Source organism: Phocoena phocoena, chromosome 10 (assembly GCF_963924675.1).
Source record: "Phocoena phocoena chromosome 10, mPhoPho1.1, whole genome shotgun sequence".
NCBI lineage: Eukaryota > Metazoa > Chordata > Mammalia > Artiodactyla > Phocoenidae > Phocoena > Phocoena phocoena.
This window is the reverse complement of record NC_089228.1, coordinates 21,119,253-21,145,776: the sequence shown is the minus strand read 5'-3', so window position 1 is coordinate 21,145,776 and position 26,524 is coordinate 21,119,253. Positions and strand designations below refer to the sequence as shown.

The 26,524-nt window shown below is 40.8% G+C and overlaps 1 protein-coding gene across 1 annotated transcript in view; it reads right to left on the bottom strand.

The window, feature by feature from the left end:
- Positions 1-26,524, bottom strand: part of FRMD4B (FERM domain containing 4B) — a 189,134-nt gene that overhangs the window by 62,775 nt on the left and 99,835 nt on the right. The window contains exons 6-7 of the mRNA XM_065884864.1: positions 6,847-6,903; positions 6,024-6,046 (exon numbers count right to left, since the gene is read on the bottom strand). Coding sequence (XP_065740936.1) covers positions 6,024-6,046; positions 6,847-6,903 — 80 coding nt within the window. The remainder of the gene's footprint in view (positions 1-6,023; positions 6,047-6,846; positions 6,904-26,524) is intronic.

The following is a 26,524-nucleotide window of genomic DNA, read 5'->3' as shown; positions in this document are numbered from 1 at the left end:
CACTTGTTAGTTCATCAGCTATGAAATGAGGGTTCCAATACATAATATTGGGCAGCCCTAACATTCTCTGCACAGAGCAGATGAAAAAGCACCCACTGTATGGGATGGATGATTCCTTCCAAATTCAGGGCTCTTCAGAAAAAGCAAGTTCAGAACTTGATGAATGTTTACCCCAAGAGTTACTGGAATTAAAATCGAGGGATGCAATAATCTGGCAAGGAGTACCAAGAAAAGGTTTGCCAAAACTGCTTATCTTTTAAAGGCATTTTAATACTGAGCTTTCAGCAAATAAATAATCCCCTGCTTCACAAAGTGAAGTCCGTAGAACACTGGTCTGGCAGGAGGCTCACACATCAGGGACAAATAAGTGTTGGAAACACTGTTTATGTGTCTACTTCTGGGAGACCCGCCATGCACATGAGCAGATTCGAACTTCATCGAAAAGAACTTTGTTTAGCTTTTAACCACGTATTTCCCACACTTATTTGTCTGCGGTTCCCTATGTGTTCTTATGTTGTTTGTTTATTCAACACAGCAACTCTAAACATCTGGCCAAGCCATGGGGAAATGTTAAACCATAATATGGTAATATAATCCACACAAAATTTCTTAATCTCACTTGTAACGTGGGAATAATATTCCACCAACCTCATGGATGGAGACAATTAATGAGTTAACGTTTGTAAAACATGTTAAACAGCCTGACACGTAGAATTATTTACAAATCATTAAAAATAAATGAAATATTAATGCGCTGAACTGATTAATAAAAGAACCTATTTGTATCTTTAAGTCAAACCTTAACATAGAGTCATGACACCAGGAGAGAGAAAAGCCATTTCTTAATAGGTTTTTCACAAAAGTGTTTTGCTGATTCATTACAGCCCTGGCCTGAAATCAGACAGAAACGTTAAATTTCTGTCAAGTCAGCCTTCTTTATTCTGCCAGCAAGGAAGGTAATGATTCTTACATTAAATACAAAAAAAGGAGATACAAAAAAGGAGACTCCTGACAAAGGTGAAGAGCACGAGGCGTGGAGTCCTAATTGGGCCACTCTCTAAGCCATGTGACCTCGAGAGTCAGCTACTTACTCCCTCCAAAGCTGTTTCCCTCTCGGTAAAATGGGGATACCAGTGGCGCCTGTTATCACAGGATTGGTGGAAAGGTTAAACATATTAACAATAATAATAGTAATACCAAGTAATAGAGACAAAGAAACTGAGTTCCAGAGAGGTTAGTTACCCACAGTAATACAGCAAGTGCCTGGGCAATTAAATTCCAAAGCTCTTGTCTTCACTCCTGCCTCCCCATTGATGTGAATAAGGACATACTCAGCACAGCACCTAGCCCACGGGAGCTGCCATTTTTATCACTGTAACTGATTTTAAAGGTCCCGGAAATGGAATGATATTTTAGAGCTTCAAGTGCTCTAGAGGTGTAAGAGTAGAAGTTCTTTAAAGTCTTTGCTTGTTCCCCACTCCGTTCATTAACTACTCTCAAGGCATCCAGAGAAGTTCCTCTCCCATGGGAAAACAGCTGTCCCCAGTAGCACAGCTGTAAATTGTGAATTATTCCTTCCCATTTGAAGCTAGGTGACAATATGCCCTCATGGTGACCCAGTACCGGACTGTAAATTGTAGTCACTCACTCTTTCTTATAAGCAAAAAGTGCCCTAGTCACATAGTTCCCTTAGTAATTTCCACCTTTCAGGATCTTAAAAAGAAAAGAAAATGCTTTGCTTTTACAAACTCATTTGCGGCTGGCTCAGTGATGAAACCTTGCCTCCTTGCCGTGTCAGCTTTCAGGAATCCTGTGTTTGTCTGTGTTGTGTTACCCGAGTAGCTTGTTATCTTTGCAGCTTAAGGGCTGACTTGGAAATTCAGGCTGTCAACTATTTAAAGAAAAAAGTCCCCATGCCACTATTTTAATTAACTTTCAGAGAGCAAGGTTTCCTACTGGTCATGATAATGTTAACTTAAAATACTCAAGGAAACAGGGCAGGAAACAAAATAGGGGAGGACTGTTGTTTTTAAAGGCATTCTAGGAAGAAGAGTTTGAGCAAAGCCATAAAGGCGAAATAGTGAAGGCATGTGAAGAAAAGAGAAGAGAGGCAGGAACAGATGTTAAGGTGTATGAGCAGTAGAGTGTGGGAGGTTAAAATGTATAATGCAGATTATGGGGGGCCTTGAATGCCAAGTTAGGGTTTTGGAAGATGGGTGTCTGTGCAACGAGAAACTGTAAGAGGTGTCTGGAAGTCAACAACAATGATCGCATTTATGTCTTAGTAAGATACCAGGGGGTTATGTGCAGGTGGTAGTATACAACGGAATCAGAACAGATCTGGGAACTTACTGGCTATGTGACATAGTCTCTTTGGCCCTAAAATTTCCATCTATTAATTTGTTAAATGGTGATGATAACAACTGTGGTGGGAATTGAATGAAATCAGGCATTGACTTTTAAAATAATGTCACAGAAAGCAGTCAAAGAAACAACACACACACACACACACACACACACACATACTTTTACAGTCAGGCTGAGTGGAGGAGACTAAGGGCTGAGAAAGCCAGCATTCTGATAAAGACAAGGAAAGAAGGGAGCTGTCTGACAGATGGACAAGAAGGTGGGAGGGAAAAGAGAAAATCCTTGGAGATGATTCAAGAGAGAATGGTGGTTACTCAAGGGGAGACATTGGAGGAGGAGTTGGTCTGGGGGCTGGGATGGTGGCAGGTTCAGCTTTGGAAATTCTAAATTTGAGAAAGAAGATCATATTCACGAGGAGTGGGTGGACCACAGCAGCCTCAAGAATTAGGTGATCAATCACTGTCTTAATTGAAAAAGCCACATTGCCCTAGTCTAGGAGGGTAATAATTGGGGACTTTTTCTGATCCACAATCAAACCTCAGTGACGTTCTAAAAGCTAAGAGCTGCAGCCACTGACATGTAAACAAACAGAGAAGTGGAATTCAGAATTGCCACTGAGGTAGCTCTTGATAGAAAGTCAAATTTCTCTGGAAGGAAGGCCCCTGCCTAAGTACCTCTGCATCCCAGTTGCCGAGATGGGTGCGGACCCATTTCAGGCATTTAGGAGACGTCACTGGATAAAGCTATGAAGTTTGTATAATTTTAGTTTAGCGGTATCAAGAACGCATAAATTCCATTTCAGCGCTTCATACTTTGCCTCCTTTGAGGAATTTCCCTTTGCTTGTTCCCCACCTGAGAAACATCACTTAAGAAAATAATCACAGGGACTTCCCTGGAGGTCCAGTGGTTGAGACTTCACCTTCCAATGCAGGGGGTGCGGGTTCGATCCCTGGTTGGGGAGCTAAGATCCCACATGCCTCAGGGTCAAAAAAACCAAAACATAAAACAGAAGCAATATTGTAACAAGCTCAAAAGAGACTTTAACAAATGGTCCAAATCAAAAACTCTTTAAAAAAAAAAAATCACAGACAACCCCAATCCCAACTACACAAAGATGTTCATCAAAGCATTATTTATATCAGCAAAAAATGGGAAACAATTCATATTTAAGACAACAGGGGAGTGATAAATTATGTCCATCAATTTGATGGAATATGAAAGTGGAGACTGCAGGAACCGTTCTAAGTACTTTGTATATATTAATTCATTTAGTCATCATAGCAATTCTGTGGGGTATATACTGTTAGTATAATCCCATTTTACAGATGAGGAAACTGAGGCTTGGTGAGTTTAAATAACTTGTTCAAGATTATACAGGTAATAAGTGGCAGACCTGGGATTTGGGTGAGGCTTTCTGGTTCTAGCGTCTTTACTCGGATCACTACACCACACCGCTGCATGGTATTTTTAAATTTTTGGCCTGATTTTCTTAAATTAGTTTTATAACAGAACTTTGGAGGAAAAATATACCCTCTCCATTCAGGGGAGGAGGAGATCAGATAGGGAAGGGGCGGTGACAGTCAACCAGAATTCTGCTTCATTATATACCCAATAACAAAAGTTCACATTTCCTATTCTTTCTTTCACCCTCATCAGCAATAACGAATGCTCGTAAAACAAACTGTAATCTACAAAGTCCTTAAACACCATTCGTAGCCTCAAAACTACCCTGCCAAGTCCCATTTTCCTTAATCCCAATTTACAGATGAGAAAACCGAGGCTGAGGACGGACAGAGGGCATTCAGGGTCACGGTGCTAGTTTCTTGATTCCTAGTCCCAAGCTCCTTCTACTACTCAGTGTGGTTTAGACAATTCCAAAACAGTGTCCTCCATTTCTTTAGTCTAGTAATCACTCAGGAAACCACCAGGAACACACTGAAATTAAGGGAAAGGATTGGTCTGTGCTTGGCCAGACTGACTCACCAACCTTGAAATCTTAGGGCTAAAACGTCTGTACTACCCAAGGACCGTTCCTTCTAAGCCTTCTCCTGCCATAGGCAAGCGATCTTCCCTAAGGAAGCTTTGTGGAATCAGTCTTTCTCTTTGATTCTTTCCCCTGACACGTGATTACAGCTTCTTCAGACCCTCCTACATCTCAAAAGCCTCTTCAGAGGTTGCCAAGAGATGGGACAGGATGATAATGATGAGGGCAATAATGATACTATAATAGTTAATAATAATAGCCAAAGTGTATAGAGAGCTTGCTACATGCCAGATACCGCCCTGGGCAATGTTTACATACAATTAATCTCACAACAGACCTATGAAGGAGGTGCCATTTTCCTGATGAGGAAATGAAGCTCAGAGGGTGTCCATCACACGCTTGACCGGGAGAAAGTGGGGGAGGAAGGGTTAGCGGTTCACAGACAGCAGAGGCTGAGCTGTTGGCTCAGAAGCCCTCATTTATAAATCAACTTCAGACTCACCCCCTACACGATGGAATTCCTCACATATCTGATCTTCCTAGGAAACATGGCTCCTCCAGGGAAGACAACAGTGGAGAACACAGCCGCTCTTGATGTTAATGACCTAGAGACTAATTTATCCTCTTTTCATGCTCTGACATTTTCTTTTAATTAAAAAAAGTTTGGTGTTCATTGATCTTTATGATTCCTTCAAAGCATATTTCCTAACCTAAAATTTAAAAAAAAATAATATAGCACAAAACAGAGCTAAAAGGAGAGTGTGGTGAGTGGATCATGGCCTGTTAAGTGGGAGCCTCGGTCATTCTACCGCATTAAATGGGCAGATGTGGAAAGTGCTTGGAGTTTCTGAGGTGAAGCGTGACTCCATGAGTGGACGTTTTCAAGCCTGGAAGGCATTACCTGGTTATCAGCCTGTTCAGGAGCGCACTAGTCAAAGCCTTGGCTGGGAATGAGTACTAGTTGATCTGTAAATAATCTACAGGTAAGGTTTACCAGCAGTGGAACATTAACACTGTAGAGGCGAGGCTTTGTGGGTCGTTGGCCTGTGAGCTGCTTCGAATTGGAGGTCTTGCCTCCACCTTTAACCCCTTCTACTACCCCAACGCAACTATTGCATTAAAAGAACAGAATGGAGCAGATAGAGGGTGAATTCAAATATAAACACTCTCTGACGATTTGGCCAGTTAGGCAGTTAGAACCAGTAAGTGCCTCGGTGGCAACAATACAACTGTTAGGTCAAATATATGAAGGGTGAGGCCCCTTTAGGGCAGCTGCAAAAAGAAAGCCCCTATTAATCCCTTAACTAAGCAGCTGATGGATTTAATCTTTTTGTGCTTACGGTATAATTCTTTAAACACAGGATTATTATAAATGTAAAAAATCAGCACGGGCTACCCAAGTTTTTTATAGATTTCTTCATCTTGCTAACAGGCGATGGAAAATAGAACTTTGGAGGACTTCTGAGTACAATCTGCTGTCACTCTGGCTTGCAAAGCTTCATTCCCGGATTCATTCACAAAAAGAATAGGTCTCTATTTGAAGAGGAAAGAGACCTCAGTCTCTCGCCTGGGGATATACTTTCTTTTGCTTTGCATCCATTGTTATTTAAAATAGCATTAAAAGATTCAGCTAGAGTTATTTTGCATAGTAATATTCGAAAAGGAACCATACCTGGTGTAATCCCCTTTGGCTTCCTGAAATAAAAAACAAATATAGATGATCAATTTGTATTGATGGTGATTAAGCTAAAAGAACTGTACTCCTGATCACTTTCCCCTCTTAAAATGCTGAGTTTTGTTTTGAAAACTTTTTCACAAATAACACCTTCCATACATGTGACCCTGGAGAAGAATGTGGCATTTAAGAAATCGCTATTACCCAATAATTATTTCTTGTTTTTAACAGAAGAGACAAATCTATCCGAAAAAGCATAGATGATTATTTCTCCTTTAATGTTTTGAAGATCACGAGATAAACGCCTGTCCTTCGGAGCAGCACACTTTTTAGTCTGGCCCCAGACAGTTTAAACCATGACACAGGTAAATCAACACATGCCATTTGTTTTCTTTTTTTAAACCAGCATGGAACACACTGCTTTTTCAGCTATGTGTGCCTTTAAGAATTAAAGGGCTCTTTAACTCCACCTCAAGAAAAAGTATACAAAAGTTACTAAATTTAAATGCAAATTACAGCTGTTGTAACAACTGCAGCCTCCCAAATTCAAGCCACCTGGAGCTCTTTGCCAGCAATACGGTCTTAACTCTTCTTCCTCAGCGAAGTCTAAGTTTCATTTTCTTCTGAGACATATCACTCTCTCGCTCATGCAATCTACACTAAAACAGAAAACAGTGGCTCACATCTTATACCGGCAAACAACCAGGAGGCTTTAAAAAGCCGTCAGCCACTGGCCCATGCAAAAGTTTCAGAAGTGCAGGCAGTTCACAAAACCCAACAAACAAAAGGAGCGGGTAAGAGGCAGTTTATCAGTTCTTACCTGTAAAATAAGCGCCGCTAACCTGAAGATAGTTTCGCTGTCTACTTCGATTTGCCCCTGTCGGTGGAAAAGGAAAGCATCACTGAACACAGGCTGCCCTAGGTCGTAGCAAATGGCTGTGGAGTTGGGGAAGCTGTCACAGCTTGGTACCTTCAGTTTAGGATTGAACGCAGATCATACCATTGCAGGGGGAAGGGAGGGGGGCGTGGAGAGACGTATCCAGGGTTAAGGGGAAGCCACATTGTGTGTGTGTGTGTGTGTGTGTGTGTGTGTGTGAGAGAGAGAGAGAAAGAGAGAGAGAGAGAGAGAGAGAGAGAGAGAGAGAGAGAGAGAGAGAGAGAGAGAGAGAGAGAGGGAGAGAGAGGGCGCGCGCGCCAGCACTTTAATTAGCTGTGGGAAATTGTGTTTTGAGAGCAGTATTCTGGAAGGAACACACATGACTTTGAAACTGAAAATTCAGACAGCTTCTAAATGAATAATTTTTACCTCTCCAAGTTCATTTTGAAGCTCTGATTTTCTTAGATTAGTTTGCTCAGTGTTTTCCTGTGTCATAGCAGTTATTTTGGTACACACACAATGCAAATATTATAAAAGATATAAGTTCTACTTCTGTGTCAATGAGACATTATTGAATTAATATTTATACTCTTGTAGAGAAAATGTAAGCCTTCAGAACAGGTTACAAGGCTTCCCTGGCGCAGTGGATAAGAATCTGCCTGCCAACGCAGGGGACACGGGTTCGATCCCTGGTCCAGGAAGATCCCGCACGCCGCGGAGCAACTAAGCCCGTGAGCCACAACTACTGAGCCCGCGTGCCTAGAGCCCGTGCTCCTCAACAAGAGAAGCCACCGCAATGAGAAGCCCGCGCACCGCAACGAAGAGTAGACCCCTGCTCGCCGCAACTAGAGAAAGCCCACGCACATCAATGAAGACCCAATGCAGCCAAAAACAAATAAATTAATTAAAAATTAAAAAAAAGAACCAGTTACAGAAAATGCTTGAGATAAAAATTCTGTTGCTTTATACTGAAGTTTGATGAACCCTAATTTATCATTTCCCCATGATTTTATTTTATTTTTTCTATTTTTTAACATTTTCATTCCCAGAAGGAAATCTGGTACTCACTCGACCCTCCCCACCACCACTTTATTTATTTATTTATTTTAAAAAATTTTATTTATTAAAAAAAATTATTTTATTTATTTATTTTTGGCTGCGTTGGGTCTTCGTTGCTGTGCGCAGGCTTTCTCTAGTTGCGGCAAACGGAGGCTACTCTTCATTGCGGTGCGCAGGCTTCTCATTGCGGTGGCTTCTCTTGCTGCGGAGCACGGGCTCTAGGCGCACGGGCTTCAGTAGTTGTGACACACAGGCTCTAGAGCACAGGCTCAGTAGTTGTGGTGCACAGGCTTAGTTGCTCCACGTAATGTGGGATCTTACTGGACCAGGGACTGAACCCATGTCCCCTGCATTGGCAGATGGATTCTTAACCATTGCGCCACAAGGGAAGCCCTCCACTATTTTATTTTTAAAGCCTTTAAGATCCCAAAGAAAAATATGAGTTTGAGGCTGTCACTAACAGGAATACTTCTTCAGTTGCCTGGTACGGATGCATAACTGTGTCAGGGTATTGCCTCTATCAATAACACTCACATGCACCTTCATTTATTTTGTTAAATGTGATGACATATGTAAATACCATTCTTGCATTATGTGATAAATTACAACATTGAGTAGTAGAGCAGGGTCTTTATTAAAAAAAATTTTTTTTTGGTGAGATGCTAGCTTATAAGCATTAACACATGCTAAAACAATACCATATAACCCCCTCCTTGCATAAATCCTATATAATTAGTACTTGAAAGTGCATAGTGTTTAAGAACATGGGTCTGGAAATTGCCCTACACTTTTTTTTTCTTTCTCCTTTCTACCTGTTAAATCTGAGCTGGAGAGTTTTCTAATTATACCAAGTGCATCAGTGGTGAGTAATTAAGTAGTTTTAAAGTAAATGCACACTAGGTAGGTTTATAGAAGCAGTTAGCTCAGTGAGAATTTCTGGAAGGTTTATGCTTTTCTCTCAAGTGGCCAAGTGATTTGATCGGGCTTCTCAAAAAAACAACAAGAACAACAAAAAAAACCCCCAAAACTAATAACAATAATTTTTTTAGAAGCCATAAAATAAAATAAACAAACCCCAAACCTGGGATATTACAATGTCAACAGTGATAATTACCTGTGTTTCCCTTATATTTCATCCTCCAACAACTAAGTATCCCTTCTGAAACCTGAGGCAGTGGATCTGCTTCAAAGTTTTTCGCTTCAAAAGCTGACAGGCCCAGAGCCTTGGAATTCAAAGCTCGCCTATAATCTCTAGAAACAGATTATAAAATCAAAGAGAAGCCAGGTTGATTGCAGAAATCAATTGCCCTCTGTCTTTCAGGCAAGAGACAGTCGTTTTCTAATCTGGTGAAAGATGATGAAGCAGTTAATCCAACAGGTGAGGTGGGTGTTGATCGAGATTAAATTTTAGAAAAGCTAAATTCCTTATCTTCAAAGAAATAGAAACTCATGTGGGGCATGGGGGTGAGGGCTTCACAGGGGAACTCAAGAACATGTTTGAGTTTAAATTAGACCTGAACTCGTTAAAGTCAAATCTGTCTTAAAATCAGAGAGAAGAGGCGAAGTGCGTTAGATCAAATTTTTTTTTTAAAAAACTGCAGATGTATAAAGTATATTGAAAATTATTGCCAACGCCTCTGACACCCTGGGACCCCTTTGCGTCCTCAGAACCTTAGATGAGTCACTGGAACAATATTTTAGACACCAACTTTTCAGTTTAGTAAATTAAAAGACCTCAAACAGATACTCTCAAGGAAGTTGCCAAATATTTCTCTACATTGGAAGGGTCATCAAATATTAAAAATGCTGAAATGAGGAGCTAACGCATGAAAAGTACCAGGCTCAGACAGCTCCAGGGGAGAGGGCAGGCAAATACGAAGCTTGCCTGTGGACTTTTTCACCTACACCAGTGGCCCCGACACAATTCTGGTGGAGGAAGGCAATGGTGGGACGGAACAGTAGGGCCTTTGAGAAATCTCGTTCCAGAAAGAGAGGAAAATGAGTGGTTTGGCAAAGCCCCACATTCTTTTACACATCTTAGGCCCCACCTCACCTTTCAGTTAACCACTGTTCTGGAAATACAAGGCAACATATTTTAAGTTCTAAAACTGACTGCCAAGGTTACCTGACTTGTGCGTGGAGTTCACCAAACAATGGATTCATCAAGAAAATACTATTTTGCCTGGTTCTCAGCGATTTCATATGGTGAAATTTAATTAAGACTTGTACAGAACTCTGGAGTTTCATGTCTGAAGGGTAAAACTTCTTTAGAAACTGCAGTCTGCTCTTGGATAGAACATTTCCTTTACTTACAACCATGGCAACCGAGGTAACCTTATAGGTACTGGGAAAGCTAACACTTGAGAAAGGGATCACCTCAAAGGCAGAGGTAATGGGATCCTTCAGTGGGTTTCCATGATTGTCAAGGATAAACAAAGAGAAGCAGAGGAGTGAAGCAGGGGATGTGGCTGAATGCACAGAGGTAACGTGAAACAGTTATCAAGTGCTGGTGCTATAGTCCCAAAGCTCATTTAACAGGATTATGGATCCAATCACGAGGTCACTGGGTTCAGGCTCCACCTTCGACATCTCACTTTTGGTCCTTGACTGGTCGGCTCAGTTGACCAAGACATCATGCTAACGAGGTGGACTCTGGGTTTTGACTCCCAAGTAGGAAAGCAGAATAAAAGGAAGTTTTAGAACTTGAAAGGGACTTTTGTGAAAATACGACTCCTATGATTTTACAGATGATGGCACTGAGGGCCAGGGGCAAGAAGTGGACTACTCAATCCCACAGCACATGTTGACCCTGGACTCTTTCGACCTCACCGTGCTTTAGTTAACGCCAGTGCAAATCTCACCAGGAATGTCCTAAAGGCATGCTTTTGGTAAAAACTGGAATCAGGTAAGATCAGAAAAATGACTCCAAATGCCACCTCCACTGTTGGTAGGATAGTATGTCACCATCAAACATACACGCTCACATAGAATGGGAAAACTATTTCTGAAGACGCATTCTGCATTTTCTGTATTGATAGTACTCCATGGAAACTTATTCTGCACTATAGCTACGAACATTCATAACTTGGTCACAAATACTTCAGATGGAGAACTACTTGACAAAACGTTGAGAAACCTCTGTTTGTTTCCAAGTCTACTACTAATCATCTATTTAAGGGTTAAGTCTACCAAAAAAACAAAACAAAAATGACCTGCAGAACAGCAACAAATAAATGTAGAAGAAATAAAAGAGATAAAAAAATTACAATTTGCAACAGGCATAGTACTAATTGATTCAGGCAGTACTTTTCAATAAGTAAAAGCTATTGGGTGAAAGTTAGATGAGAAACAGAATATTTACATAATCACAAAGGATCTCTCTATAGGGGAGAATTAATTACAAAGGGGAAATGGTAACTTTTCAATGGTGAAACCTGACAGATACCAACTTAACCAAGGGATGAGATGTCACCAGTAACTGGGAAGACCAGCATCATGTGCCTTCTGATACGTTCTGAGAAGGACGTAACTTCATCTACATACAGTGCTGTGCTGCTAAATGTAAATGCTTCACAACCAGAAATGGGGGAGGGGGTACAAGCTCTGATGTGTAGCATTTGTTGATTTCCATGGTGTGAACATTCCCACCATGGCTGACTTCAAGCAACCAGTATGATATTACAGAACATGGAGCTGGGAAGAGATGTGACAACTGGCTCTCATAGATGGTACTAACTGCTTCTAGCACACCGCTGGGTAGTATTCCTGCCAAAAATACATCACTAGATCTAATCATGAGAAACCCTGAGACAAAAATCTGGCCCATACTCTTCGAAAATGTCTGTGTGATGAATGCCAGAGGAAGGCTGAGGAACTGTTTGAAAGCAAAGGAGACTAAAGAGTTATAACAGCTAAATGCAGTGTGTTATCCTGGATCAAGAGGGAAAGTTGTTATAAAGGCACTACTGATACAACTGGATTGCATATTAGGCAATAGTATAGGCTCAATGTTAAATGTTCTGAATGTGATCATTGTCATATGGGTCTGTAAGAGATGTCCGTTATCCTAAGAAAGATACCGTGAAACATTTAGGGGTAAACAGTGTAACTTACTCTCAAATGGTTCACACATTTGGAGGTGGGGGAGATAGAGAGAGCACCAGTACAAATGTGGAAAATGTCAACAACCGGTGAATTTGGTTTGATAGACATACATTTTGTGTGTGTGTGTGTGTGTGTGTGTGTGCTATTCTTGCAACTCTTTTGTAAGTTTGAAATTATTTCAAAATAAAAAGTTTGTTAAAAAATTGATGTATTTTCCGGGAGGGTTGGATATCTATTTGTCTCGACTGCCTCGTACCCCAACCCCCTTTCTGAACAGAATATCCCATTCTTTTGGAGAATTGCTTCTCTCCTTACTGGATCTAATGGAAATACAATCATCCTTCTGTGGGCAAGTGATGGAAGAGGGTTCAAAGACCTTCCTAGGGATTTTCCAAATTAGAACTAAGGGAAGAAAGCTCTCTCCCTCTGGAGGTGACATTGGGAAGATGTGAACCAGAGAGAATCAGTGACTACAGATGGACAGAAAGGGGCTTCTTAACATTGGTAGTCAACTGTGTCCACTGCTGAGCTGGGCCAGACTTCAAAGTCTGGTTAAAGTTCAAAAATTGTCGAGAATGAGGCCTTGGATGCCGCTTCTATGCTCTCACCTTAGTTTACCAGTGAGCCTGCAAACAGTGCAAAGAACCAATGGGATAAGGACACAAATGAGTGAGTTGATACAGCTCCCGGGAGCCTCTCTAATACCTTCTGTGGACACACCTACATGGAAGGAAGACTCTGCCAGGCCAGAGAAGCCCAGAGCTATGGGCTGACTAGTTTTTATACAATTCGGCTGGGGGAGAGGCCGCATCAACACTTAATACCTACCTACCATCTAACAAGGCAGCTCTTGCTAGGCCATAGAAACATACTTCCCTGGGCAATTTCCTATTTTCTAGGGGTTATCATGCCCCTAGAAGGCCAGGCCATAATTACTACACCTGCACTCCCTCCTCCCCCTATGTAAATAAGCCGGTACTTTCTCCTTTTCCATCCAAGCTAGTTGTGAGAGGCAATATTTATGGAGGATGGTCTCAGTGAATACTACACGTTTGTTCTTTCAGAGTAGCATTCTGCAACCTCAGTACAGTTGATATTTTGAGTTAGGTAATTCCTTAGTGGGGGGAGGGGCTGTCCTGTGCACTATAGGGTATTAAACAGCATTCCTGGCCTCTGCTCACTAGAGTCTAGTAGCAGCCTCCTCACCAGCTGTGACAACCAAAAATGTCTCCAGAGATGGCCAAAGGGTTCCTTTTGGCACCCCAATTGAGAACCATCGCTCTAGATTCACTAAGTTTATTCTTGGATTAAGCTAGAATCATCAGAAACCTACAAAACTGAGCCATAAGGTTTCCCGAGGTAAAACTCCTTTTTTGGTATGATTTATTTATTTTATTTTTAAATTTATTTTTGGCTGCTTTGGGTCTTTGTTGCTGCACGCAGGCTTTCTCTAGTTGCGGCAAGCGGGGGCTACTCTTCATTGCAGTGCACAGGCTTCTCATTGTGGTGGCTTCTCTTGTTGCAGAGCACAGGCTCTAGGCGCATGGGCTTTAGTAGTTGTGGCTCGTGGGCTCTAGAGCACAGGCTCAGTAGTTGTGGCGCACGGGCTTAGCTGCTCCACGGCATGTGGGATCTTCCTAGACCAGGGATCGAACCCATGTCCTCCGCATTGGCAGGCGGGTTCTTAACCACTGTGCCACCAGGGAAGCCCCGCAGGTGGATTCTTAACCACTGTGCCACCAGGGAAGCCCAAAACTGCTTTTTAGAAACTGTGTTCTGGCATCACTCCCCTGACTTATGTTGAGAAACAACGTAAGAAACAACCCTCAGAAACTCTTTATTTTAATAACTTTAGGTGTGTTGTTCAGGACATAGTTCATTACCTCATATAATATCCCTTTACAAGGACACATGGGAGCAGTTTCTGATTTTTAGGACCAATGATGACTGTGTTCCTTCGAGCAGCTGCTTTGTTTTTACCTTAATGACCACTGTGCGTTATGTAAGTGATCATAACTTCCTCTGAGCTTTGGCTCTTAAGAGAAGCTGAATTTCAAATTTGTGGGCTAAATGCTTTATACTCACCATGCTGAATTTTTTTTTTAATATTTATTTATTTATTTGGCTGTGTCGGGTCTTAGTTGCGGCATGCGGGCTTAGTTGCCCCACGGCATGTGGGATCTTAGATCCCAGACCAAGGATCGAACCTGCATCCCCTGCATTGGAAGGAAGATTCCTAATCACTGGACCACCAGGGGAGTTCCATGCTGAATGTTTTATACTAAGCTTAACCTTGGCAGCATCTAATTATTTCCACCTTTATTTTCTCACAAATAATTCTGATTTCATCAGTTAACATATTTTAGTGTTTTTTTCCTTTTTATTGATGTATATACAGTAAAATGCACAACTCTTACTGTGCAGCTTGATGACTTTGATGTGTGTATATACTCATATAACCATCACCTGAATCAAGATATCAAATATGCTTATTAATTTTTCATCTTAGGGAAAGGTATATATGTTTATAAACCACATCATATCAAAAAAAATATTTTTGCTAATAAGAAAGGTACAAAATAATACTGCAAAATTGTTTCAGTTTGCAGTTTTTTGATTACTAACCAACTTGAGTATTTCCCTTGCAATTGCCTATTATTTGCTATCGCCTATCTGTGAAATGACCCTTTGTTCACTTATCTACTTGAGAGTTTATGTTCAACTTGAGTTACCAATATTAACGCTTTGTCTTGTTTATGGGGCAGAAATTGTGTCCTTCAATCTCATCCCCTCTGATGTGCTCTCTCCTCCTGTGAAGTCAGATTGGACTTGGCCCTCCCACATTGGAAGAATCTATGGGGCCCTGAGTAAGTAATTTTTTCTGAAACTCACTCAGTTCCTCCTCTGCAAAATGGGGAATGATAATATTGAATTTACTGAGTTGTTTAGAGCATAAAGTATAAAATATAAAGCACTTACCATGAAGGGTAGCCCCCAAAGACTCTCAATGTTATTCTCTCTGCACTGTTTACCATGCTGCTTCTTACATCCTTATATACCATTATATATATGGTTCTCTACTTTGTTCTGGGACTCGGTTCAATTTTTGTGTAGTTCCATAACATTTAATCATTCTTCCTTTATAATATGTCTCAGTATCTGATATGACAAAGGCTTTAACTTTCCATAATAATATTTGCCATTCTTTTCCATTTATGTTTTTAAAGAAATTTAAAAAATAATCTTGTCAAGTTTTTAAAAAGATATAGTAATTTGCCTTCCTCTTTGAAACCATAATAAGTATCTACTGAAATTGCTCTACAGCGATCATAAAGTTTTATGATATACCATGAAGATCACACACATCCTGGTTTAGGATTAGTAATCGTTTTTTTTGTATTTTCCAACATAAATAGGCCCCTTTTTCATTCTGTTAATCTGGTTATCATTGTGTAGGATATTATTTTTAGTGTATTTAACTTGTATTCAACTTCTTCACCAAAGCCAATAACGCCAATAAACCTTAGTTAGTTTATTTCCATTTCCTAGGCACCTAGCAAAATCGTCTCCAAATATTTTGGTGCAGTTCTTTTCAATGTATGGTGGTATAACTGATTGCACTGAATAAAGTAGACATGTTACTTAACACATCAAAACAGCACTCCTCCCATACACTGCTGGTGGACCAACTTAAGTTACTTCTGGACTAACTTTTTGGCAAGGTCCACTAAAGTGTAACATACACATGCACTATGACCCAGCAATTTTGCTCCTAGGTATACACCTAATAGATATGTTTACAGATGTCCACTAAAGGGCAGGCACTTGGATCCTCATGGCAGCACTACTTATAATAACCAAATACTGCAAAGCTACCCAAATGCCCAACTGTGGTATACTCATACTCTGGACTACCATTCAGCAGGGAAAATGAATAAGCTGGCTGTAACGACACACAACAACATGAATGAATCTCAAAAACATAATTTGAGCAAAAGAAGCCATATATTAAAAAAGCATATACTGTATAACTTCAGTTCTATAAAATACAAAGTCAGCCCAAACTAATAAGTACTATTAAAAGTCATGGTAGTGGGGGGATTAATGACTGGAAGAACATGCTAGGGGCTTCTCAGGTGCTGGTAATGTTTTGTTTCCTTGACAGTGATACTACTTGCACAGATGTGTTCAATCTGTGAATTTACTGAGTTGTTTAGAGCATAAAGTATAAAATATAAAGCACTTACCATGACCTGCACAATTACATTATATACACTTTTCCAGGTGTATACTTCATTCAATATAAAGTTAAGAAAAAAGCCCCAAAACACAGAACCACTGATCTTCCCTCAGCCTTTCCCATCTTACTTAATGTCAGTTTCATCCTAAGTTGCTTAGCTCCAAGATCTCCATGGTACCATTGGGCACAGAGTCGGGCAGTGTGCAACCTGTGCAACTGTATTTGGTGACCCTGTTTGTACCTTCTAATGCAGTATAACCTTATTTATCTTCTTTATCGTCTTTATCCCTATCTACCATCACCTCTGCCTAATAGGTAAGCTCCTTAGGGCATGGGTTTTTACCTATTTTGACCCTAGCTATATCTCCAGGACCACTTGGCACACAGCAGGTACTCAAAACATGTGTAGAATATCAACTAAAAGAGTAGTGAAGGAAAATGTCGATGGGTGTATTATTATCTTTCCTTTTTAAAAAGGGAATGCTTCTTACGTTTCTCGATTCACTATACAGTTGATTTGCCTTGATTTTCAACTCAGAATAAGGAATTCTAGCTTTCTAAACTATGAGAACATAGCTCAGGCTTTATCAGCTATGGGAACTGTTAGCATAGTACCTAGGGATCAAGGATATATATATTTATATATATATATATATATATGCAAGAATATATATATATGCAAACTTATCAAAAAATCTTTTTTTTTTTTTATCAAAAAATCTTTTACTTTTCTGGCATCACTTTCTAAAAATGTAAAAGGAAAATAATATATCTGTCCCCCAACTTCACGGAGTTTTGAGGAAAAAAAGAAAAATGAGCTATAAAGATGCTTTCAGGGCTTCCCTGGTGGCACAGTGGATGAGAGTCCGCCTGCCGATGCAGGGGACACGGGTTCATGCCCCGGTCCGGGAAGATCCCACATGCCGCGGAGTGGCTGGGCCCGTGAGCCATGGCCACTGAGCCTGCGCTTCCGGAGCCTGTGCTCCGGAACGGGAGGGGCCACAACAGTGAGAGGCCCGCGTACCGCAAAAAAAAAAAAAAAAAAGATGCTTTCAAAAACTAAAAAGCATTACAAGAAGAGCAAACAAGTACAGGTGTTTTGTGGGTGTGTATCACAGTTTCAAAGATATAAGCAGTAGGATCAAGTATCTGGACAGACGGCTTCTCAGAAACTTGATCACAATGAACACGGGAACAAAGAGAAAGTTTATGAATTAGTGTTTGGTTGTGGGAGGATAATATAAGTGAATATACAGACATGGAAATGAGAAAGAAGGGAAAATGAATCAGATCATCTTTTCTCAAGGTGGAGCCCAGGTATGGTTTGTGCAATGCATGTTGTTTTTTGGTGGACAGGTGGTGCATATTTTTGTTCTTGGGATGAGGTTCCAACTAGTTTACATAGAAACCAGACCTTGGTTTCTAGATAGCATTCTCCACTGAAAGGAAAACTGGCTGATTCCAAGGCTATGGTACTGGGAGCCTTTAGAGCATCAAAATGAATGAGAGAAGGGATTATAATATATTGAATAAAAAGAAATCCATGAGTCCATGTTGATAATAAAAACCATTTTTTAAAAAGATGGAGAAGAAGGGAAAATTATTCTTTACCCATGAATGCTAAGAAACGTTGAAGGTGATAGAATTAGCAAATCACCATTTACAATCACCATATACCACAGTACTAACCACAGTACTAACTGGCTTAGCCAAGATCACCACTGGAGACCAAGACCATTGGATCAAAGACTGTTGGGAAACAGGATGGTCAAAGAGTCTCAAAGTGTTGACTCCAGACAAGTTGTTAATTACAAAGTGGAAAAGATGAAGAGAAATCTGGTAGATACCACCTTAACCAAAAACAAAGCTTACTAACGTTGCAAGCCTCCCTGTGAGACACACTGAGGAAGACCCAACATCTCTTATGTAGTATTCTTGCCACAAGGAAATTATATTAGACTAGTGGCTCTGAAACGTCTGTGTATAGCAGAGTTACCCTATAGCAACTGAAGAATAGAGAGACCCAGACTCACTGAAGTGGTATAGGGTGAAACGGGGCAGGTTGTGGGTCTCTGTAGTTTCACCAAGTTCCCTAATGATTCTAAGATGTGGCCAACACAATACATGTCTGGAATCACTGAATTAGACAAATCCATATTTCACAAATTGAGAGACCTTCTACAAGGCAAAAGGCCTATACTCTTAAAAAATACCAATGTAAGAAAAGCCAAGGAAAGACTGGACATCTGTTTCCCATTATGGCGACTATAGAGTCATGACAACTAAAACCAGTGTGTGATCCTAGATGGATCCCGGACCAGAAAAGGAAAACAAACAAACAAACAAATACCAAACTAACTCAAAAGCTAATTATTAAGACAATATGATATTAATCTCATAAAACTCTACACTCCACATGGGCAGAGATCCAAGTCACCATTGTGCACACAGCACTAGTGTAGCACATGGTGGACATTCAATAAATATTTTTAAATGAATTAATCTATACTTTAAAAAAAATACCAAACCTTTTGATAACAAGGTTCTACCAGATGATGCTACAAAAATATCATCAGAACTGTGAGTCTTCCTCCACCCAAGTCTTTTGACTTCGCCCCTATTCTGAGATCTGGAGGCTCTGCTTTATTTCTTTTGATCCCAGGAAGAATGGTATTGTCACGTGGCCAAATATCAGAGACACTGGTTCCTCCATTCTGCCAGTATCTGAATCCTTGTAATAAATTCTTGCACCAACATGGTTGCAAAGCAAGGGAGTGAATGTTTATGAGACTGCTCTGAAAATGAGAGGTGTGGTGATCCACAGCCAAGTCGTTAAGCGATGCAAGACGGGGAGCCTAAATAGGTCAGGTTCCACTAATAAGCATGGAGGTTCCAAGGCACCCACATGTGATAAATAGGAGGTGAGACAATTGGAGAACAGATGAATAACTGTCAGTAGACACTGAGAACCCAGCTCTCTACTTTTGTACTTACCTGTATGCACTATTAGATTACATACACAGCAGAATTTAATTACAGCATTCTAATTGCTTAAATGTACCCTGGCACTAATTTACGATTATAATTTGAATTTGTAGCAGTGGAGTGTCCTGAAGAAAAACTAGTCATATTAAAAACACCCAAAAAGTGCAAGGTGCTTGCAAGATAATCAAGGATGATTAGAGGGAGAAAAGGATGAATCATGAGAAAGAAGAGAAAGTTACGGTCATGATGTTAAAATGAATCTTCTGAATAAAGAAGCACTGCTAAAGTTAGTATCCTAGCCTAACATCCTAGATGCTTTTTGCATCTAGGAGTAAATATGCAATGATACTTTTATTTTTAGGACTACTGTACCTCCATTTGATTGGGCCTCCTGTTTATCATTTTTTTCCAATAGGGTATATACCACATTTAAAATGTTTTCACCAACATTCTCCTTTTATGCCATCATGGTGGTTATTTATGCCCAAGTACTTCTTATAAATGAGAACATCGTATAATAGTCCTCTTGGGAATTTTGGAAGAATATTATCAATAACAACAATAAAAACGAGAACATTTAAGTGCTAGCTATCTGTTCCAAGAGGCTGACATACATTAATTCGTTGAATCCTCAGGACAACCTTATGAGGAGGTATTATTACCTCACTTCACAGGTGAGGACTGAAATTGGGAGATTACTGCTTAAGGCCACCTACCCTCTTAGTGGTGCTACCAGGATTCAAGCTGGGACCACCTCTCCATAGTCCCCCAACTCTTTGCCATGTCATGCATTGAGCCCTATTTTGGTCTCTCCCAGGAGTGAACCAAACAATCTTGGTTGGTGTCCAACACCCATGAAATACTTACTGACTTCACTTCAGCTGGGAGGTAAACTGTACTTGTAGGGCATATATTGCATGTGTCCTTAGTAAATTTAAATTGTAACTATTTGTGGCCAATTCAACAGGTTTAGCTGAAATGGGTAACTTGGTCTATTTCCCAATGAATCTATATTGTAAAACATTAATATTAGGCCTCCTTAATTATGAAATGGCAGTCTTCCATTCCATTTCTTCTTTTAGAAAAATATAAAGGTAGCTTTTCAAACCTCCTCCTTAGGCCTCTTAAGCATGTGTAACACGCCAGAAAGGCAAATGACATGTGCTTCTAGTATGGGTTGAAAAAATAGATGACAAATAGATGGTAGATGATAGATGGACAGGTAAATGGTTGGATGTACAGAGAGAGAGAGTGGGTGTGGGTAAATTAGTTTTTAAAAGTTTCTTTGGGGGGGGACCTTGAAGATGGCGGAAGAGTAAGACGCGGAGATCGCCTTCCTCTCCACGGATACACCAGAAATACATCTACACGTGGAACAACTCCTACAGAACACCTACTGAAGGCTGGCAGAGGACCTCAGACCTCCCAAAAGGCAAGAAACTCCCCACGTACCTGAGTAGGGCAAAAGAAAAAAAGAAAAAACAGAGACAAAAGAATAAGGACGGCACCTGCACCAGTGGGAGGGAGCTGTGAAGGAGGAAAAGTTTCCACACACTAGGAAGCCCCTCCGCGGGCGGAGACTGCGGGAGGCGGAGGGGGGAGCTTCGGGAGCGCGGAGTAGTGCACAGCGACGGGTGCGGAGGTCAAAGAGGGGAGATTCCCGCACAGAGGATCGGTGCCGACCGGCGCCGACCGGCACTCACCAGCCCGAGAGGCTTGTCTGCTCACCCGCCGGGGCAGGCGGGGCTGGGAGCTGAAGCTCGGGCTTCGGTCGGAGCGCAGGGAGAGGACTGCGGTTGGCGGCTTGAACATAGCCTGAAGGGGTTAGTGCATCACGACTAGCCGGGAGGGAGTTCGGGGAAAAGCCTGCACCTGCCGAAGAGGCAAGAGACTTTTTCTTCCCTCTGTTTCCTGGTGCGCGAGGCGAGGGGTTTAAGAGCGCTGCTTAAAGGAACTCCAGACATGGGCGCGAGCCGCGGCTAAAAGCGCGAACCCCAGAGACGGGCGGGAGACGCTAAGGCTGCTGCTGCCGCCACCAAGGGGCCTGTGTGCGAGCACAGGTCACTCTCCACACCCCTCTTCCGCGGAGCCTGTGCAGCCCGCCACTGCCAGGTTCTCGGGATCCAGGGACAACTTCCCCGGAAGAACGCACGGCGGGCCTCAGGCTGGTGCAACGTCACGCCGGCCTCTGCCGCAACGTCACGCCGCCTCTGCCGCCGCAGGCCCGCTCCGCACGCAGTGCCCCTCCTTCCCCCATCCCCCAACCCCCGGCCTGAATGAGCCGGAGGCCCCGAATCAGCGGCTCCTTTAACCCCGTCCTGTCTGAGCGAAAAAACAGACGCCCTCCGGCCGACCTACACGCACAGGCAGGGTCAAATCCAAAGCAGAGCTCCTGTGAGCTGTGAGAACAAAGAAGAGAAAGGGAAATCTCTCCCAGCAGCCACAGAAGCAGCGGATTAAAGCTCCACAATCAACTTGATGTGCCCTGCATCTATGGAATACCTGAATAGACAGGGAGTGATCCCAAATTGAAGGGGTGGAATTTAGGAGCGAGATCTGTGATTTTTTTCCCTTTTCCTCTTTTTGTGAATGTGTGCGTGTATGCTTCTGTGTGAGATCTTGTCTGTATACTCTTGCTTCCACCATTTGTCCTAGGGCTCTATCCGTCCATGGTTTTAAAAAAATTTTTTTTTCTTAATAATTAATTTTAATTGTAATAACTTTATTATACTTTACCTTCGTTCTTTCTTTCTTTCTTTCCTTCCTTCCTTCCCTCCTTTAGACAACGAATCACCCCAAATTGAGGAGGTGGTCTCTGAGAGCAAGATTTATGATTTTTCCCCTTTACCTCTTTTTGTGAAGGTGTATGTGTATGCTGCTGTGTAAGATTTTCTCTCTATAGCTTTGCTTCCAACATTTGTCCTAAGGTTCTATCCGTCCCTTTTTTTTTTTCTAAATATTTTTTAAATTCAATAACTATATTATACTTTATTTTATTTTTACTGTATCTTCTTTCTTTCTCTCTTTTTTCCTTCTTTCCCTCCTTCCTTCCTTCCTTCCTCCCTCCCTCCTTTCTTTCCTTCTTTGCTTCTTTCTTCCTTCCTTCCTTTCCTCCTTTCCTTCTTTCTTTCCTCATACTTCTACTAATTCTCTCTACTTTTTCTCCCTTTTACTCTGAGACCTGTGGATGAAAGGCTCTTGGTGCTCCAGCCAGGAGTCAGGGCTCTGCCTCTGAGGTAGGAGAGCCAACTTCAGGACACTGGTCAACAAGAGACCTCCCAACTCCACATAATATTAAACGGCGGAAATCTCCCAGAGACCTCCATCTTAACACCAGCACCCAGCTTCACTCAACGACCAGCAAGCCACAGTGCTGGACAACCTATGCCAAACAACTAGCAAAAGAGGAACACAACCCCACCCATTAGCAGAGAGGCTGCCTAAAATCATAATAAGGCCACAGACACCCCAAAACACACCACCAGACGTGAACCTGCCCACTAGAGAGACAAGATCCAGCCTCATCCACCACAACACAGGCACTAGTCCCCTCCACCAGGAAGCCTACACAACCCACTGAAACAACCTTAGCCACTGGAGACAGACATCAAAAACAACGGCAACTACGAACGTGCAGCCTGCAAAAAGGAGACCCCAAACACAGTAAGATAAGCAAAATGAGAAGACAAAAAAACACACAGCAGATGAAGGAGCAAGATAAAAACCCACCAGACCTAACAAATGAAGAGGAAATAGGCAGTCTACCTGAAAAAGAATTCAGAATGATGATAGTAAGGATGATCCGAAATCTTGGAAGTAGAATGGACAAAATGCAAGAAACAGTTAACAAGGACCTAGAAGAAATAAAGATGAAACAAGCAACGATGAACAGCGCAATAAATGAAATTAAAAGTACTCTAGATGGGATCAATAGCAGAATAACTGAGGCAGAAGAACGGGTAAGTGACCTGGAAGATAAAATAGTGGAAATAACTACTGCAGAGCAGAATAAAGAAAAAAGAATGAAAAGAACTGAGGACAGTCTCAGAGACCTCTTGGACAACATTAAACGCACCAACATTCGAATTATAGGGGTTCCAGAAGAAGAAGAGAAAAAGAAAGGGACTGAGAAAATATTTGAAGAGATTATCGTTGAAAACTTCCCTAATATGGGAAAGGAAATAGTTAATCAAGTCCAGGAAGCACAGAGAGTCCCATACAGGATAAATACAAGGAGAAATACGCCAAGACACATATTAATCAAACTGTCAAAAATTAAATACAAAGAAAGCATATTAAAAGCAGCAAGGGAAAAACAACAAATAACACACGAGGGAATCCCCATAAGGTTAACAGCTGATCTCTCAGCAGAAACCCTACAAGCCAGAAGGGAGTGGCAGGACATACTGAAAGTGCTGAAGGAGAAAAACCTGCAACCAAGACTACTCTACCCAGCAAGGATCTCATTCAGATTTGATGGAGAAATTAAAACCTTTACAGACAAGCAAAAGCTGAGAGAGTTCAGCAACACCAAACCAGCTTTACAACAAATGCTAAAGGAACTTCTCTAGACAAGAAACACAAGAGAAGGAACGACCTATAATAACGAACCCAAAACAATATAGAAAATGGGAATAGGAACATACATATCGATAATTACCTTAAATGTAAATGGACTAAATACTCCCACCAAAAGACACAGATTGGCTGAATGGATACAAAAACAAGACCCTTATATATGCTGTCTACAAGAGACCCACTTCAGACCTAGAGACACATACAGACTGAAAGTAAGGGGATGGAAAAAGATATTCCATGCAAATGGAAACCAAAAGAAAGCTGGAGTAGCAATTCTCATATCAGACAAAATAGACTTTAAAATAAGGACTATTAAAAGAGACAAAGAAGGACACTACATAATGATCAAGTGATCGATCCAAGAAGAAGATATAACAATTGTAAATATTTATGCACCCAACATAGGAGCACCTCAATACATAAGGCAAATACTAACAGCCATAAAAGGGGAGATCAACAGTAACACATTCATAGTAGGGGACTTTAACACCCCACTTTCACCCATGGACAGATCATCCAAAATGAAAATAAATAAGGAAACACAAGCTTTAAATGATACATTAAACAAGATGGACTTAATTGATATTTATAGGACACTCCATCCAAAAACAACAGAATACACATTTTTCTCAAGTGCTCATGGAACATTCTCCAGGATAGATCATATCTTGGGTCACAAATCAAGCCTTGGTAAATTTAAGAAAATTGAAATTGTATCAAGTATCTTTTCTGACCACAACGCCATGAGACTAGATATCAATTACAGGAAAAGATCTGTAAAAAATACAAACACATGGAGGCTAAACAATACACTACTTAATAATGAAGTGATCACTGAAGAAATCAAAGAGGAAATAAAAAAATATCTAGAAACAAATGACAATGGAGACACAACGACCCAAAACCTATGGGATGCAGCAAAAGCAGTTCTAAGGGGGAAGTTTATAGCAATACAAGCCCACCTTAAGGAGCAGGAAACATCTCGAATAAACAACCTAACCTTGCACCTCAAGCAATTAGAGAAAGAAGAACAAAAAAACCCCAAAGATAGCAGAAGGAAAGAAATCATAAAAATCAGATCAGAAATAAATGAAAAAGAAATGAAGGAAACGATAGCAAAGATCAATAAAACTAAAAGCTGGTTCTTTGAAAAGATAAACAAAATAGATAAACCACTAGCCAGACTCATCAAGAAAAAAAGGGAGAAGACTCAAATCAATAGAATTAGAAATGAAAAAGGAGAAGTAACAACTGACACTGCAGAAATAAAAAAAATCATGAGAGATTGCTACAAGCAACTCTATGCCAATAAAATGGACAATCTGGAAGAAATGGACAAATTCTTAGAAATGCACAACCTGCCAGGACTGAATCAGGAAGAAATAGAAAATATGAACAGACCAATAACAAGCACTGAAATTGAAACTGTGATTAAAAATCTTCCAACAAACAAAAGCCCAGGACCAGATGGCTTCACAGGTGAATTCTATCAAACGTTTAGAGAAGAGCTAACACCTATCCTTCTCGAACTCTTCCAAAATATAGCAGAGGGAGAAACACTCCCAAATTCCTTCTACGAGGCCACCATCACCTTGATACCAAAACCAGACAAGGATGTCACAAAGAAAGAAAACTACAGGCCAGTATCACTGATGAACATAGATGCAAAAATCCTCAACAAAATACTAGCAAACAGAATCCAACGGCACATTAAAAGGATCATACACCATGATCAAGTGGGGTTTATTCCAGGAATGCAAGGATTCTTCAATATACGCAAATCTATCAATGTGATAAACCATATTAACACACTGAAGGAGAAAAACCATATGATCATCTCAATAGATGCAGAGAAAGCTTTCGACAAAATTCAACACCCATTTATGATAAAAACCCTGCAGAAAGTAGGCATAGAGGGAACTTTCCTCAACATAATAAAGGCCATATATGACAAACCCACAGCCAACATCGTCCTCAATGGTGAAAAACTGAAAGCATTTCCACTAAGATCAGGAACAAGACAAGGTTGTCCACTCTCACCACTCTTATTCAACATAGTTTTGGAAGTTTTAGCCACAGCAATCAGAGAAGAAAAGGAAACAAAAGGAATCCAAATCAGAAAAGAAGAAGTAAAGCTGTCACTGTTTGCAGATGACATGATACTATACATAGAGAATCCTAAAGATGCTACCAGAAAACTACTAGAGCTAATCAATGAATTTGGTAAAGTAGCAGGATACAAAATTAATGCACAGAAATCTCTGGCATTCCTATATACTAATGATGAAAAATCTGAAAGTGAAATCAAGAAAACACTCCCATTTACCATTGCAACAAAAAGAATAAAATATCTAGGAATAAACCTACCTAAGGAGACGAAAGACCTGTATGCAGAAAATTATAAGACACTGATGAAAGAAATTAAAGATGATACAAATAGATGGAGAGATATACCATGTTCTTGGATTGGAAGAATCAACATTGTGAAAATGACTCTACTACCCAAAGCAATCTACAGATTCAATGCAATTCCTATCAAACTACCACTGGCATTTTTCACAGAACTAGAACAAAAAATTTCGCAATTTGTATGGAAACACAGAAGACCCCGAATAGCCAAAGCAATCTTGAGAACGAAAAAAGGAGCTGGAGGAA